Below are 14,407 nucleotides of genomic sequence, written 5' to 3'. Positions count from 1 at the left end.
AATGCGATCTCCCCCCCCCCACCCACACACACACACCCACACACACACACACACACACACACACACACATAAGTGTAATGACAGGCAGCTATGGTCACACTGCTGCCTGTCCTTACCCCTTAAATGCTGCTATCTATAGCGATCGCTCTGTTTAAGGAAGTCAGTGATAGGATAAGCACCTGCAACTGCCTGAACTGGACCCCGGGATTCCAATCACTTGCACTGATAGGCGGAGGAGTTCTTACCTCATCCTGTCAGAGTCTGCCCTCAATCAGGCTCTATGAGAACATTGTCAATAGTACTGATCAATGCTATGCTATGGCATAGCATTGATCGGTATATGCAATCTAATGATTTCATATTTAAAGCGACTCTGTACCCACAATCTGACCCCCCCAAACCGCTTGTACCTTCGGATATTAATCCCTTGGGGCCAGACTGTGCTCTGTTGGAGGAGGGGGGGGTATATTTACCATCAGAAGGATTGAGGATTGTGTCCATTGAATTATAGCCGCCAGCTTCTTAAAGCAACTCTGTACCCACAATCTGACCCCCCCAAACCGCTTGCACCGTCAGATAGCTGCTTTTAATCCAAGATCTGTCCTAGGGGCCGTTCGGCAGGTGATGCAGTTATTGTCCTAAAAAATTTTTTTCAATTTGCAGCCCCATGCCCAACGGCCGGGGCTTAGATTGTGTTTGCATTAGGCTGTTGGGCATGGGGCTACAAGTTTAAAAGTTGTTTTTTAGGACAATAACTGCATCACCTGCCGAACGGACCCCAGCACAGGACTTGGATTAAAAGCAGCTATCCGAAGGTACAAGTGGTTTGGTGGGGTCAGCTTGTGGGTACAGAGTCACTTTAACTGTAAAAAAAAAAAAGTATAAAAGAAAAAAAAAGGAAAAAAATATTTCTCGTCTGTCTCGTCTGTCTCGTCTCAGTCAAGCTCTTCTCAGAAGTAACAGTTACTACATGCAGCGGGGGACACCGAGGGAGTGCAAGGAGGTGAGCATATAATGTTTGTTATGTTTTGCTATCCAGCAGCGAGATGTAAGAATGTTCTGGTGCTGGATAACCCCTTTAAGCACGTGAATTTTTGACAAACACTGCTTAATTTCAAAGTTATATATTTGTAAATGAACTGGCCCTTTGGAGTATACATTTTTATCAAGGTTGCATGCATTATGCCTATTGTTATAGTGGCATGTATAAATATAAGTTGGTTTTCCATTACATGTAGATTCGTTTCTTCACTTTCTTTACCTTTGCAATATAAACAATATAAATTCTTCCCTCCTGTCTTTCTTCCTTTTACTCTGGGGCTGATAGACTCCCAGTTTTGTGACTATGCTAATCTGTTTCAGAAATAATATGCCGTGGATAGACATTTATGCGACTAGGGATATAAAGACCACACAAACATCTTTATTATGGAATTCACAGAAAGTCACCATAGACTTATTTCAATTGTTCATTTTTTCTTAATAAAAACACTGGACTCACAATACACTATGGCAACAAATAATCCACTTAATGATTCATTTTCTCAGGAGGGATGAGCATAATGATTTCACTCTTCTGTTATTTACCCAGCAGCATTTCAAGGGCTATTCCATGATAATCTCCTCACAACCCTTTCTAAGACTGCAGTGCAATGAATACATACTGATTGTATTGCCTCTAAAGTAGGACAGGTTATGTGTTTAATATATCACAAAAATCAGTGCTCAAATATTACTGCCATTAAACTATAGGATTCATGTATTATGGCACTATACATCTGCATATACTGTAGCTGTAGCTCCTTATTTACCAAGTTGTTCCAGTTAGAGGCAAGAAAAGAATTGGTAAAGAATGGTATAAACCTTAAAACAGATGTCCCATTCTACTTTTACATAGCAGATGATATTCTATGCTCCACACCCAGTTTGTAACAGGATACGCAACCCTTCTTCCTCAACAGCTTCTAATGTCTACTTGTAACAGCCAGACCAATTTACTATTTGTTTAGTGCTAACACCAGATGTCATTTGCAGCTAGCTGAATGGCCGTGTCATTAAATAGCACCAAGCTCTTACCTTGTCTCCTCCTATATGAGACAAAAGCCAAATATTGTACCGTATATATGCACTGTGATTTTGTTTATAGGTTTTACTAGATAGATTTTACTAGGAAGAACTCCCGTACCAATGTTGTTTATTCAGCCATGGTAGTTCATGAAACGAAACCATACAAGTTATAGGCATTAGATATAGAAATTAATAGGTGATGTGACATTGAAATTAAGGTCTTTTTTCCCTAGATAATTTACCACTTTGGTTTATGGACTTTTCGTGTTGTAACTAATTCCCATTTAAGTTATTGGGGCTTAATTGCAATGCAATACATTAAAGTGGGTAAAGAGGAAAGCGGAGGACAAAACCAGACTTTTTTTTACATTTCAAGTATTCTAAGAACGGGTTCACACTTAGTAAGACAGCAGCCTTTCAGTGACATGGCCGTGTCACAGTGCGGCCGCTGTCAGTGAAGTCCACGCCGGCCAGTACAGCAGTACCGACCGAATGAACGTCACTTATTTTGATTTGGAATGCTGGCACAGTCGGGTGTGCCACATTCCAAATCACCATAGCAGACAATGAAAAGTGTGGCTGGAGTGTGGCTGGAGTGTGAATAGCGACCGCACATGAAATCCCGGCCGGAGGGTATACAGAGTGTATATGCTCTGGACGGGATTCTATAAGACACAATGTTATTTAAATTTTCAATAAATAGCGGTTGGTGTTGCAACAGTCGTTATTTATTGAAAATTTATGCTGTGTGAACTTAGCCCAAGGCTGGATTCACTTATGTTTGTCATTCTGACACTGTGTCTGGTGGGAATCAATGGGCAAACTGGATGCCACAAGCTAAATATTTTGCATCCAGTTTCCTTACATGAAGTAGGACAGGGTGTCAGACATATAGACTGTCCAGCATATTTGCCCTCTGTTTCGAATCAACAAACACTGCAAGATACATGAGCCCAGCCGTACCTGTTCCTGCACTCTACTGTAATAGCATGGCGACTTTTTGAATTATACTGTACTAATATAGCACAGGGATGGTGCAAGCTCGGGAGCTAGGCCTGCACTGCAGCAGGTATCAACTGTGACATACTGAAATGGCCATGGTTAACATAAACTCTGATCACTACAATTTAACTGTTCTGATGCTCTGGTAAAAGTTGACTTTGTCACCTAATTGATTTTATAGAGGGAATGGGCTCCCTTTATTTAACCCTATCAGCACCCTCACAAAGCAATTGCTGGATACAGATGGAATGTCATAGCAGCTGGGGTCCTAAAAGCCCACAGGTAACCCTATTACCCATTAGATAATATAAATTGGTATCAATGTAATGATACAATAATTTATCTTTTTATTGCACAGTAAAATAGCGTAAATGCATTTGTCTCCATTCCCATTGTAAACAAAATGTAATAAAAATAATTAAATAAATCACATGTACCCCATAATGGCTATGTTCATGCTAAGTAAAAAAAAAAAGAAAAAAGAGAAAGGTCAACCACCTTTTCTTTTTAATATGACATCATTTATTATCACATTTTTTTTACGTCAATGGAATGCATTAAAGTCAATGAAATGACATATGCCCAATACATACAGTGTTTTAAATAACACACACTGTTTGTGTGGACATCAAAATAGTGATCATGACGTCTTTTGCAATTAACAGACATTAGTGGTTCACACACATTTTTTTCTTTTTTCACCGTCCTTACTATTAAATTCAATGGACTTTTCAATTAAAGACACAACCAAAGGGCAATCAGTCCACCTGAACCAGAATAATGTTCCGGGTGCCACCGTTGCACAGCCGCAAAAACAAAAGCTCTCTCCATAAGGCCAATGTTTTTTTTTGTTTTTTTTAACAATTGCCATATTCGGCCGATAATCGCCTTGTGTAATAGAAGATTGTTGTCTTTCAACATGTTGAAAACACAACGATCAGAATAGCAGCGATATGTTGCCATGGCTCTGCGCAAGAGGAACGGTGGCAGCAGATCACCACTATCTTCTATGGGCTGCCTAGAAAATCTAGCGATCACCCGGGCAGCCCCCCGCAGCTCCCCGGTGGCCCCCGGCTCTTACCCACTCTCTTCTGACGCATGTAATAGCACCGTCAGCGAGCGGGGAACAAGGATCAAAGGGACCTGACTTGTTTCCTCCTTTGCATTGCCCCATGTAATAGGGGCTTTACTCCCTGGCCATATCTCTGATAAGGCTCTGTCTGTCAATTGAAGTTTATGAGACTATTTTAATGGCCAGAGCAGGTAGCGAAGGAATGGACAGGGCTGCTGTTGTGTCTTTTCCGCAGCTATATCTACCAATCCCTGGTGAGAACAATGACTTTTTACACGTCAAAAGTTATTTTTAGTGACAGGTACTCTTTAGGTAGCTAAGGAAGGCAGAGGATACAAAGTATTTTTTTCATTTTTTTTCTCCTGTCCTTTTCTCTCTATGTCTATGTCTTATGTCTATGTTAAGACAAATTAAACTTTTGATATGTCCTCATACAGTCAATGATCCCGTATACTCTTCACTGGGCTCCAAGGAATGCTGTTTGGACACAGTTAAGCTTTTTAGCCTCCTCATTTTAGAAACTCTGGATGTTTCAGTACTTGAACCTTCACTGATCAATACTGGCCTGTCAAAAAGTTTGATGGCAAAGGTAAAAGGTATCCTTTATGAGATAATACTATGCTTGCCATGGTAAAAATGAATTTCCATGTATCCTCCTTTCTTAATGCCACATATCCTCCTTGCTGCCACATACTTACTGGGGGTTGATCTAGGATGGGATATCGGGGATTGTCTCTGCTTTTTCAAGATAATGAAAAAAAAAAATGTCGTTTTGGTGCAATTAACTCTATACAAACTGAAACTAATCTGACATTATAGCAGGAAACAAAGGTTTTCTCTCTGATTCCAGCTCCTATTTGTGTCAGAGAATTAGAGCAAATCATAATCTAGGCTTCCGTCCACACCGTATGAATTGTTCTGATTTTCAGAGAGTAAATGAGGTAATCTTCAATATGCTGATCACATCAGACTGGACTTGGCTGGCTTTTTGAAGACTGGTGATACATGGAATACAACTAATATGGTGGTTTATGGTATCTCGTTTTTGGTATTTCGTTTCTCCGTAGGGTCCAACTAACTGTAGTTAGATTTTGCACCCATGTGTAGGAATCTATTACCAGACAATCCTTTATCTTGTACCCACTGAGAAACACACATCTGGATTGCCAATATAAACTGCACTTTGTATGCAAATTATATTGCCTTTTTGCCATGGCACTTAATGCCAGAAGGAGGTACAACCATGTGGTGCCTCTCAGCCAGTCAGAGCAAGAGGCATTATAATTTGCATACAGTGTGCATAAACCCAGTGGCTACAGCTGATGATTTCACATGATGTTTTAAAGGGCTTTGCCTATTGAGAAACTTTCTTCAACTATAGTAAAATTTCTGACTGTTAATAGCTATAACGTGACTAATGTGTTCGTTTTGCATGAACTAGAGTACTTGCTTACCAATAATTCATTCAAGTAGGTTGGCCCTATATTTTAGAGTTTATTATAGACCCTTATTGTTCTTTTACCTCTCACATATATAAACCTTACAATGAAGGTGTTGTGGTGTAACCATATTGAAATAATCAGCACCAGGCAAATTTATTTAGGTGGAAACCAATAATCAGAATTTTTGGAAATACACTTTAAGAAATGGATCATTATATCCGACCTCACTGTAGGGTTTTAATAAAGGAGGGCTAAACTATCACTTTCTGTTCATGGTAAATAGATTAGAAGATGCTTAATTCAGCATGTAGTCTGCTCATCCATACGGAGGAGACTCTGCATGAAATCTCCTAGAACAATGAGAGAAAAAAAAATAGAGCCACCGACTGCATATGCCTCCAGAAAATCATAGCTATCTAAAATCTGCAGCTCAAAAATTCAGCTCCATTACACATGAAAAAAATGGAACAATTTTTTCAACCCCCTAATTGCAAGAGAGCACAATTGGGCATCTCTCACACCCTACTGATCTCATAATTCTTCTTTACATCTCGAGAAAGAACCCCAAAACAAAAAAGACATTCTTTTACATTTTCTAATCCCTTCACACAAAGTTATTGTAGATACTGTACAGCACATCCCTTGTTTTTGTGGGATTTAACTCTAATGTGAAAAGCAGTTTATTCACAGCTCAGTAGACACTACAACCTCCAGGATCTTGGATTCTCCTACCTTGGCAGACAGACCCAATGGTTTGTTGGACAGGATCTCTGCTGCTGCTTCCCTGCAGCGGGTGGAAAGGTTGAGGATGGCAGCAGCTGCTGCTATGTGGGTGTCTTCACTACACTGACCATAGCTGTAAGAGCTGGCATGGCAGGGACTCTGTGTGTGGGCGCTAGGCAGTCGGTTGGAAGATTTCACTGGACTTGTAAATTGTTTTGCTGTGAAAGAGAGATGTGATTACATGCATGCAACATATGATTTTCTTCATGGCAGAATAATTGAAAATTTGAACAAAAAAGTGAATTTTGCACTATATTTATGCATAGAAAGTAAGCATTTGTGTGTGTGTGTGTGTGTGTTTTAATTCAATTTCCAAATAGCTATTTTGGCAAATATAAACTTAAATTTACTAGTCATCACTATATCTAATATATCTATGTGCAATGTTATTACTGACAATGGTTCTGTAACAAATAGCAATTAGAACTGCAGCCTCAAGATCAGAACTAGACCTTGATTAACAATTCCTTCTGCTGTTTCAATGGTAAGAGATAAAGCTTTCAATTGGAAACGTTTTTTAACTTTAATATTATCAAATATTAAATTTTTTCTAGTTATCATTATATTAACATTATATTGATACTTCGCTATTGTGAAAGTTAAAAGTTTATACCTTCTCCATTACTTGTCTCTTGGCTGTGTACAACTGTTGCAATAGCATGTTTCCCAAAGACTTGGGCATCAAAACTGGCATAGTCAAATGGAACTTTCCCAAATCTATCATGCTCTTTAATTATTGTTGCTCGTGTTGTGGTAACTGGTGCACTTCCATAACTGAATTGGGTGACTTCAAGATGTTTGACACATGTTGATCTGGAAAGAAAGAAATCAACAATAATTATGACCGATGTAATCTTCTGCCTTACCGTTTATAATTGTACCCAATTGTACCCAACCCAACTCTGTTCATGGCATGACTCTTGCCATTATTAAGTCTTCAGCACATAAATGTTAAAAAATGTGGAAACTGTTATAATCTGTAAATTGTTGTAATCAGATAGAATGTCCTCTTTTTCTCTGTTTATATTTTGGAGATCGATGTGCTTAAGTTCACTGTAATCGATTAACGACATTCCTGCTATTCTTCTCTTTTCCACAATAAAAATTTGTTTGAAAAAAAAAATAATAATTGTACCCAATGTTCTAATCTGCATCTCATAACTTTGAGAAATATCATACCTGTGAAAAGATTCAAGGCTTGACCCACTGCTAGTAGAATATGGTTTGTCTTGCGTTTTTGAAAGCTTTTCAGCGGCAGCAATTGGACAACCTGAAAGACTGTAGTTGAAAAAAAAAAATCAAAGTCATAAGGAGATTAAACAGTTTCTACTACATTTACCACAATAGTGTTATATTACCATTAAGGCTAATTTTAGTCAACCTTAATGTGTCTGCATTTTAATCATATTTATTATAACGGCTAAAGTTTTGCTGAAGCAAACGTGGCTCACTATGGCTGGTGACGTCTGCATGTTGCAGTCGTAATATTTAAGGCATCAAAACCAATCCTGTTCCATGAGTAATTAAATTTATACTTTATAATATGAAAATAAATAACATAGGCAAGCCCAATGAAGAACACATACACAATAGACTGTTAAAGTTGACTAGTGAAAGGCAATGTGGAAGGTAGAATTTGGAAAGTCAAATGTGGTTGGGCTACAGCTATCTAAATCCATGCTATATTTGTATATTTGTAACTTACATACAATGACATAGTCATTCTTCTCGTATATCTATATTCAGTAGAAATGTTACAACTGTCAAAGAAATCTGCAATATTCACAATTCGGCTCAACTCTATGTACAGTCCTATAGTAAACTTTAGAGTTTAACCTCTTAAGGACATAGGACGTACCAGTACGTCCTATGTCCTCACTTGCACTTCAAAGCGGGGCCGCGCGGCGGCCCCGCTTTGAAGTGCCGCGATCCCGGGTGCCGCGTGTAGCCCGGGACCGCCACTATTAGCGGGCACGGTCTGATCGCCGTGCCCGCTAATTAGCTAATCGGAGGCAGCTGTCAAAGTTGACAGCTGCCTCCGATTACCGGAGGCAACGTTTCCCTGGTGTCTAGTGGGGGAGATCGCTCCTCCGGGACCTTGTCCCGGAGGAGCGATCTCCGTTACTGATGCCGGCCGGGGACGCGTCCAAGATGGCGCCGTCCTCGGCTCGGCACTCGTTCGTTTTCGGCTGCAGCAGCCGAAAGCAAACGAGTGCCGATCTCATGGATCTCTGCAGCATATCTATGCTGCAGAGATCTCAATGAGAGATCACAGTGTATATACTAGAAGTCCCCCATGGGGGCTTCTAGTATATGTGTAAAAAAAAAAAAAAAAGTGTTGTTAATAGTAAAAAGCCCCCTCCCCTAATAAAAGTCTGAATCACCCCCCTTTTCCCAGGTTTTAAATAAAAGTAAACAAATAAATAAATAAATAAACATGTTTGCTATCGCCGCGTGCGTAATCGCCCGAACTATTAATTAATCACATTCCTGATCTCGTACGGTAAACGGCGTCAGCGCAAAAAAATCCCAAAGTGCAAAATTGCGCATTTTTGGTCGCATCAAATCCAGAAAAAATGTAATAAAAAGCGATCAAAAAGACGTATATGGGCAATCAAGGTACCGATAGAAAGATCAAATCATGGCGCAAAAAATGACACCTCGCACAGCCCCATAGACCAAAGGATAAAAGCGCTATAAGCCTGGGAATGGAGCGATTTTAAGGAACGTATATTGGTTAACAACGGTTTGAATTTTTTACAGGCCATCAGATACAATATAAGTTATACATGTTATATATCGTTTTAATCGTAACGACTTGAGGAACATGCATAACAAGTCAGTTTTACCCCAGGGTGAATGGCGTAAAAACACATTTCCCCCAAATAAAAGAAATGCGTTTTTTTTTTTCAATTTCACCACACTTCGAATTTTTTTCTGGTTTCGCAGTGTACTTTATGCAAAAATTCAGTCTGTAATTGCAAAGTAAAATTAGTGACGCAAAAAATAAGGGGTCATGGGGGTTTCTAGGTGGAAAAATGCAAGTGCTATGACCTTTTAAACACAAGGAGGAAAAACCGAAAACGTAAAAACGAAAATGGGCCATGTCCTTAAAGGGTTAATAGCTGGTGTTAACTGTAGCAATTCAAAATCTCAAAACTTTAGGTCTAACATTTATATATATGGAAGGTTCTAATGTAATCTCCCAATTAATAATGCCTTATTATTTGGTTAGTATTGAGGGGGATTTACAGCATGTATGGCAGCTATGGAGTCATTAGGAATATAATGTATGTGTCTATGACAGCTGGAACAATATTATTCTGTTTAACCTGGAATTTTGATGCTATGGGATAGATAGCTCTACATATGTGTACATGATTGTGAGGGTCCTCTCTTGTCTAATTTACACGTTTATTGTTTCTATCATCTATATGTTGGAGTATTTCCAAGATTATAAATGACTCAATGGAGTCACAATTTAAAACCTGTTCTCTTTTGTGTCATCTGGTTCTGAAATACATCACCCTATCACAGTTTTAAATCACTATTTTAATTTAAATAAATCTGTGGCTTCAGTAAATTCAAAAATGCTTCCCAGCAAGCAAGCCATCTGCTCAATCCTGATTTGCTACAAAATGGTTCCTTTGTAGCCGGCAGCCTATTACTTTATCCAAACAGTCATTTGTCCTGTCAATCATAGCTCAATCATTCAGCAATTGTAAATCCACCAGTTGCTGCCGGTACCTTCTGTGTGTGTTGCGATTACTGTTAACATGTCCTCTTCCCGTACATCCTGGTGTTGGACACTTCAGCACATTTTCATGCATGGCCAAAACTAGTTAAACGAAAAGAAAGTTTCATTCAGAAACCTATACGTACATTAATCAGGCAGATAGTTGAAGTTAGAAACAAAAAATACCACATTTTCCATTTAGTTTACCCATATATTATTTTCTTTTTTATTATTTTAAGCTAGATATATGTTTATCCCTGGGATGTTTAAATTCAGGTATTGTAGATTTTCCTACCACATCTGCTGGAATCTTGTTCTAAGCATCTACTACTCTTTCAGTAAAGTAAATAGACCTTAATTACAGTACCACATACAACCTGAGCCCAGGGGTAGTGCTTTTTTTGCCCAAAGGTAGCTGTGTTTTTCCAAGCCTGCATAACACTTTTAAAGCTTATTTATTCCTTTTAAAATATTTAAAGGTTTTAATCATGTCCTCCCCATTCTCTTCTTTCATCCAGACTATACAGATTTAGGCTGTGTTCACACTACGTATATTTCAGTCAGTATTGTGGTCCTCATATTGCAACCAAAACCAGGAGTGGATTAAAAACACAGAAAGGCTCTGTTCACACAATGTGGAAATTGAGTGGCTGGCCGCCATATAACAGTAAATAACGGCCATTATTTCAATATAACAGCCGGTGTTTTAAAATAACAGCAAATATTTGCCATTTAATGGCGGCCATCCACTTAATTTCAACATTGTGTGAACAGATCCTTGCTGTGTTTTTAATCAACTCCTGGTTTTGGTTGCAATATGAGGACCACAATACTGACTGAAATATACGTAGTGTGAACCCAGCCTGAAATATTTAAAAGGGAAGTCCCAAGAAAATAAAAAAGCAAGGCAGGCAGGGGAGTGCAGGAACTTAATAAATTTAAGTATACTTACCAGTCCTTGTGCCTCCGTAGTGCCGCTCCCAGGTTTGGCTGATGGCTGCCAGCTGTCATTTTCGTCACGTACCTGCCTCCTCCAACTGCAATATCATGGTGTCCCGTCCCAGTCACTGATTGGCTGAGTGGGCAGTCGCTCAGCCAGATGGGTGACATTGCAGTTGGAGGAGCTGCAGGAAGCTGTCAGCTGGACCCAGGAGCTGCCCTAAAGGACCCGAGGATAGGTAAGTATACTTTTTTTATTATGTTCCCACACACCCCTGTCATTTTTGTTTTTTTTTCTATATCATGAAACTTCTCTTTTAATTGTTTTCTAATTTTTCTGGTTTTACGCTTCAGACCCTCTACCATTTCTGTATCCTATCATTGGACCTCTTTGGATAGTCTGTAGCTGAGCAAATGACTATCAATGTACAAAACTGAGGAGTTTATTTGATATCCTAAATAAAACTCTTAAACATTCCTGTTTGATATTAGGAAGGTCTCCTTGTCACTGTGTGCCCTAGAAACAGTAATGCACTAAAATACAAGAATGAAGAGGAAACAGTACAAAAGCTGTTTACAACCTGATGTTATGCTGTATACTTTATATATATATATTAGTAATAGAAATAAGTGGTATGTGTATGAGTATCACTGTGATCCTGTTATCACACAGAAATACATGCATTACCAATGGCCATGACTGCCAGATTGTGTTAAACAATGAGGTGATGCTTGTATTGAGTTTAGTAAAGTATTATAAATGAACACATTACTATGAGCATATTGTTCAACATTGTACTGAAACTATTCTACAGCTTTCAGTTCTTCATTGTATCCGTTATCCACTCATCTATTACTTTTTATGTTAAATATTGATTTATCTTTTGCATTAATTAGGCTTACTAGATAGGAAGACCTAATTTGGATCAATAGTAAATAGGAATCCACATCATTTTCTACTCAATAGTCAATTAAGCTCAATGTTACAATCATAGCCTAACATGCTAATATTTCATTCCAAATCCATTACAAACTTTACAGTTAATCACATTAAATCTGCAGTAAACTTAGTGTCACTGACTTTCTAAAGGCACTCGAACTTTATGGGGACACCCCGACAGACTGCGATGATGTGGATAGAGTCCTGTAACGTGACCTGTGCCATCACAGCCTGGTATAGGGCATTTGGTCTCACGTTTCTCAAGACGTGGAGAACCTGTACAGAAAAGAATCAAACGTTTTAAGCTTCTTTTCATACATGTCTGCACTGGTTGTCATTCACATGGAACAATATAAGAAGAAGGTTAAAGTTAGCATATTAGCATATCACACTACGTATATTTCAGTCAGTATTGTGGTCCTCATATTGCAACCAAAACCAGGAATGGATTAAAAACACAGAAAGGATCTGTTCACACAATGTTGAAATTGAGTGGATGGCCGCCATATAACAGTAAATAACGGCCATTATTTCAATACAACAGCCGTTGTTCTAAAATAACAGCAAATATTTGCCATTAAATGGTGGCCATCCACTCAATTTCAACATTGTGTGAACAGATCCTTTCTGTGTTTTTAATCCACTCCTGGTTTTGGTTGCAATATGAGGACCACAATACTGACTGAAATATACGTAGTGTGAACCCAGCCTTAAACTATTTTAGCTATGATACAATGCATATAGTACAATTCTATTTCTCGTCATTGCTTCTGGGTTGCATGTTAAATTCAATGGAAAACATTCTCCATTTATTCATATCATGCTAAACTATAATCTTATTAAAATGATTAGTTTATTTTAAAGGGATTTTCTGGCACAGTTTACCTCACCTCAGCAGTCTCCCACTGCTGTAGTTCCCACACTGCCCAGATCCTTGTTAATATCCACTTCATGATCCCTGTGTCGGTACACATGAAATAGAATAAAATGCCTGGTCAGCCAATCAGAGGCCGGAGCAGTGACCTGCCTTAGCCAGTGATTGGCTGAGTAGGCATTTTCAGTGTGTCCAGATAAGACCAGAAAGTGGAGAATTCAACTAGGACCCAGTCAGAATCAGAATGGCAGTGGTAAGGCATTGTGTTTAACCCAGTTTTACCCTTTTAAAAAGGTTTTATTCTACCAGACAACCCCTTTAAATCCCTGTAATAGGATCTTTTGTAATGAAAACCTTTTTTAATAGAGCTTGGGAATAATTAAAAATATGATTAACATGTATTATAACCACTCCATATTATGGTATATTCTACTTACTAAAATCAATGTTTAGGCTATGTTCCCGCTAGGTAAAAATAAGAGCAAATCGTGATTTATAATCGTCTTTAATAACGACCATTATTTGCCCCTATTTTTACCTAGTGGGAACATAGCCTTAAGGTTTATTTTATGAAACCTTATGTCTGCTATATAAGATATGTGTGGCCATTTCCTGTGAAGTCTCTCTTTAGTGATGTCTTAATACCTGACAATCAAATGACAACACTTCCTGTCTTAATGACCACATGGTCTAGTATCCTAATAGACCTGTTATCAGAGGCATCAATTCATTTAAATGACTGAGAGAGAATATGACCTAGAAAGACAAAAGCAGGTATGGACCATAGCTCTCAGTCTTGCACTAAATTTGAAGGTTCTTTAACAAGGTGATGATATGTAGATTAGCAGCAAAAGGTATGAATGTGCTTAAATTGCAGATATTCTTACAGTGTAGTGTATTGTCTGATGTCAGAGCATACTATGCAATCACCTTCTACAAATTTTCTCTTTACTTACAAAACTAAAAAAAAAATAAAAAATAATCTGATAATATTACTTCTTACTTTTGCTGGTATATATTTGCCGCCCAACTCCATCTATTATTTTAGTTTGTCTTCTGTCTCTCGCTAAGTGTTCCATCAAAAACATGTCAAGTTCTTTGTAGGTGCTATGGAACATGTGACCTTGCTCTGCCTGTAAAGTTATTGCTTGTTCCAGCAGGCTCAGATTCCCTTTCGTTTTATCCAGGTCCACTGACTCCTCTGTAATAATGGAGAGACATTTATCATCTTCTTCACTTTCAGGAATGTGGTGTGGACTTCTGTCATCATGCTCTGATATTCCTAGCAATGAGTCAGTTTCCAATGTTTTTCCTTCAATAATATCCATGTTACCTTTCTGCTTGCTAGTGTTACTGAACCTGTCTGATATATGGTCCTGTGAATGAGTTTCATCTGAATAACTGGAAGAACTATCCCATCCATTTTCAGGTTTTGCAGGACTACCAATATTGTCATCAGAAGAAAATGCTGAGTCTTTTTGTTTGGAGGACTGGATACAATAGGCTTCTCCATGATCTCTAATGGCTTTTGTAGATTGGATTACACTCCCAG

The 14,407-nt window shown here is 38.5% G+C and overlaps 1 protein-coding gene across 1 annotated transcript in view; it reads right to left on the bottom strand.

The window, feature by feature from the left end:
* Nucleotides 1–14,053, bottom strand: part of ST18 (ST18 C2H2C-type zinc finger transcription factor) — a 75,823-nt gene extending 61,770 nt beyond the window's left edge. The window contains exons 1-6 of the mRNA XM_069960046.1: nucleotides 13,859–14,053; nucleotides 12,123–12,257; nucleotides 10,114–10,204; nucleotides 7,546–7,644; nucleotides 6,980–7,179; nucleotides 6,316–6,524 (exon numbers count right to left, since the gene is read on the bottom strand). Of these exons, the coding sequence (XP_069816147.1) occupies nucleotides 6,316–6,524; nucleotides 6,980–7,179; nucleotides 7,546–7,644; nucleotides 10,114–10,204; nucleotides 12,123–12,257; nucleotides 13,859–13,973 (849 nt within the window). The 5' untranslated portion in view covers nucleotides 13,974–14,053. The remainder of the gene's footprint in view (nucleotides 1–6,315; nucleotides 6,525–6,979; nucleotides 7,180–7,545; nucleotides 7,645–10,113; nucleotides 10,205–12,122; nucleotides 12,258–13,858) is intronic.
* Between the last annotated feature and the right edge of the window lie 354 nt (nucleotides 14,054–14,407).

This window comes from Dendropsophus ebraccatus, chromosome 2 (genome assembly GCF_027789765.1).
Source record: "Dendropsophus ebraccatus isolate aDenEbr1 chromosome 2, aDenEbr1.pat, whole genome shotgun sequence".
NCBI classification, from domain to species: Eukaryota; Metazoa; Chordata; class Amphibia; order Anura; family Hylidae; genus Dendropsophus; species Dendropsophus ebraccatus.
Note: the sequence above shows the minus strand (reverse complement) of the source record. Positions and strands in the feature narration are given on the sequence as shown.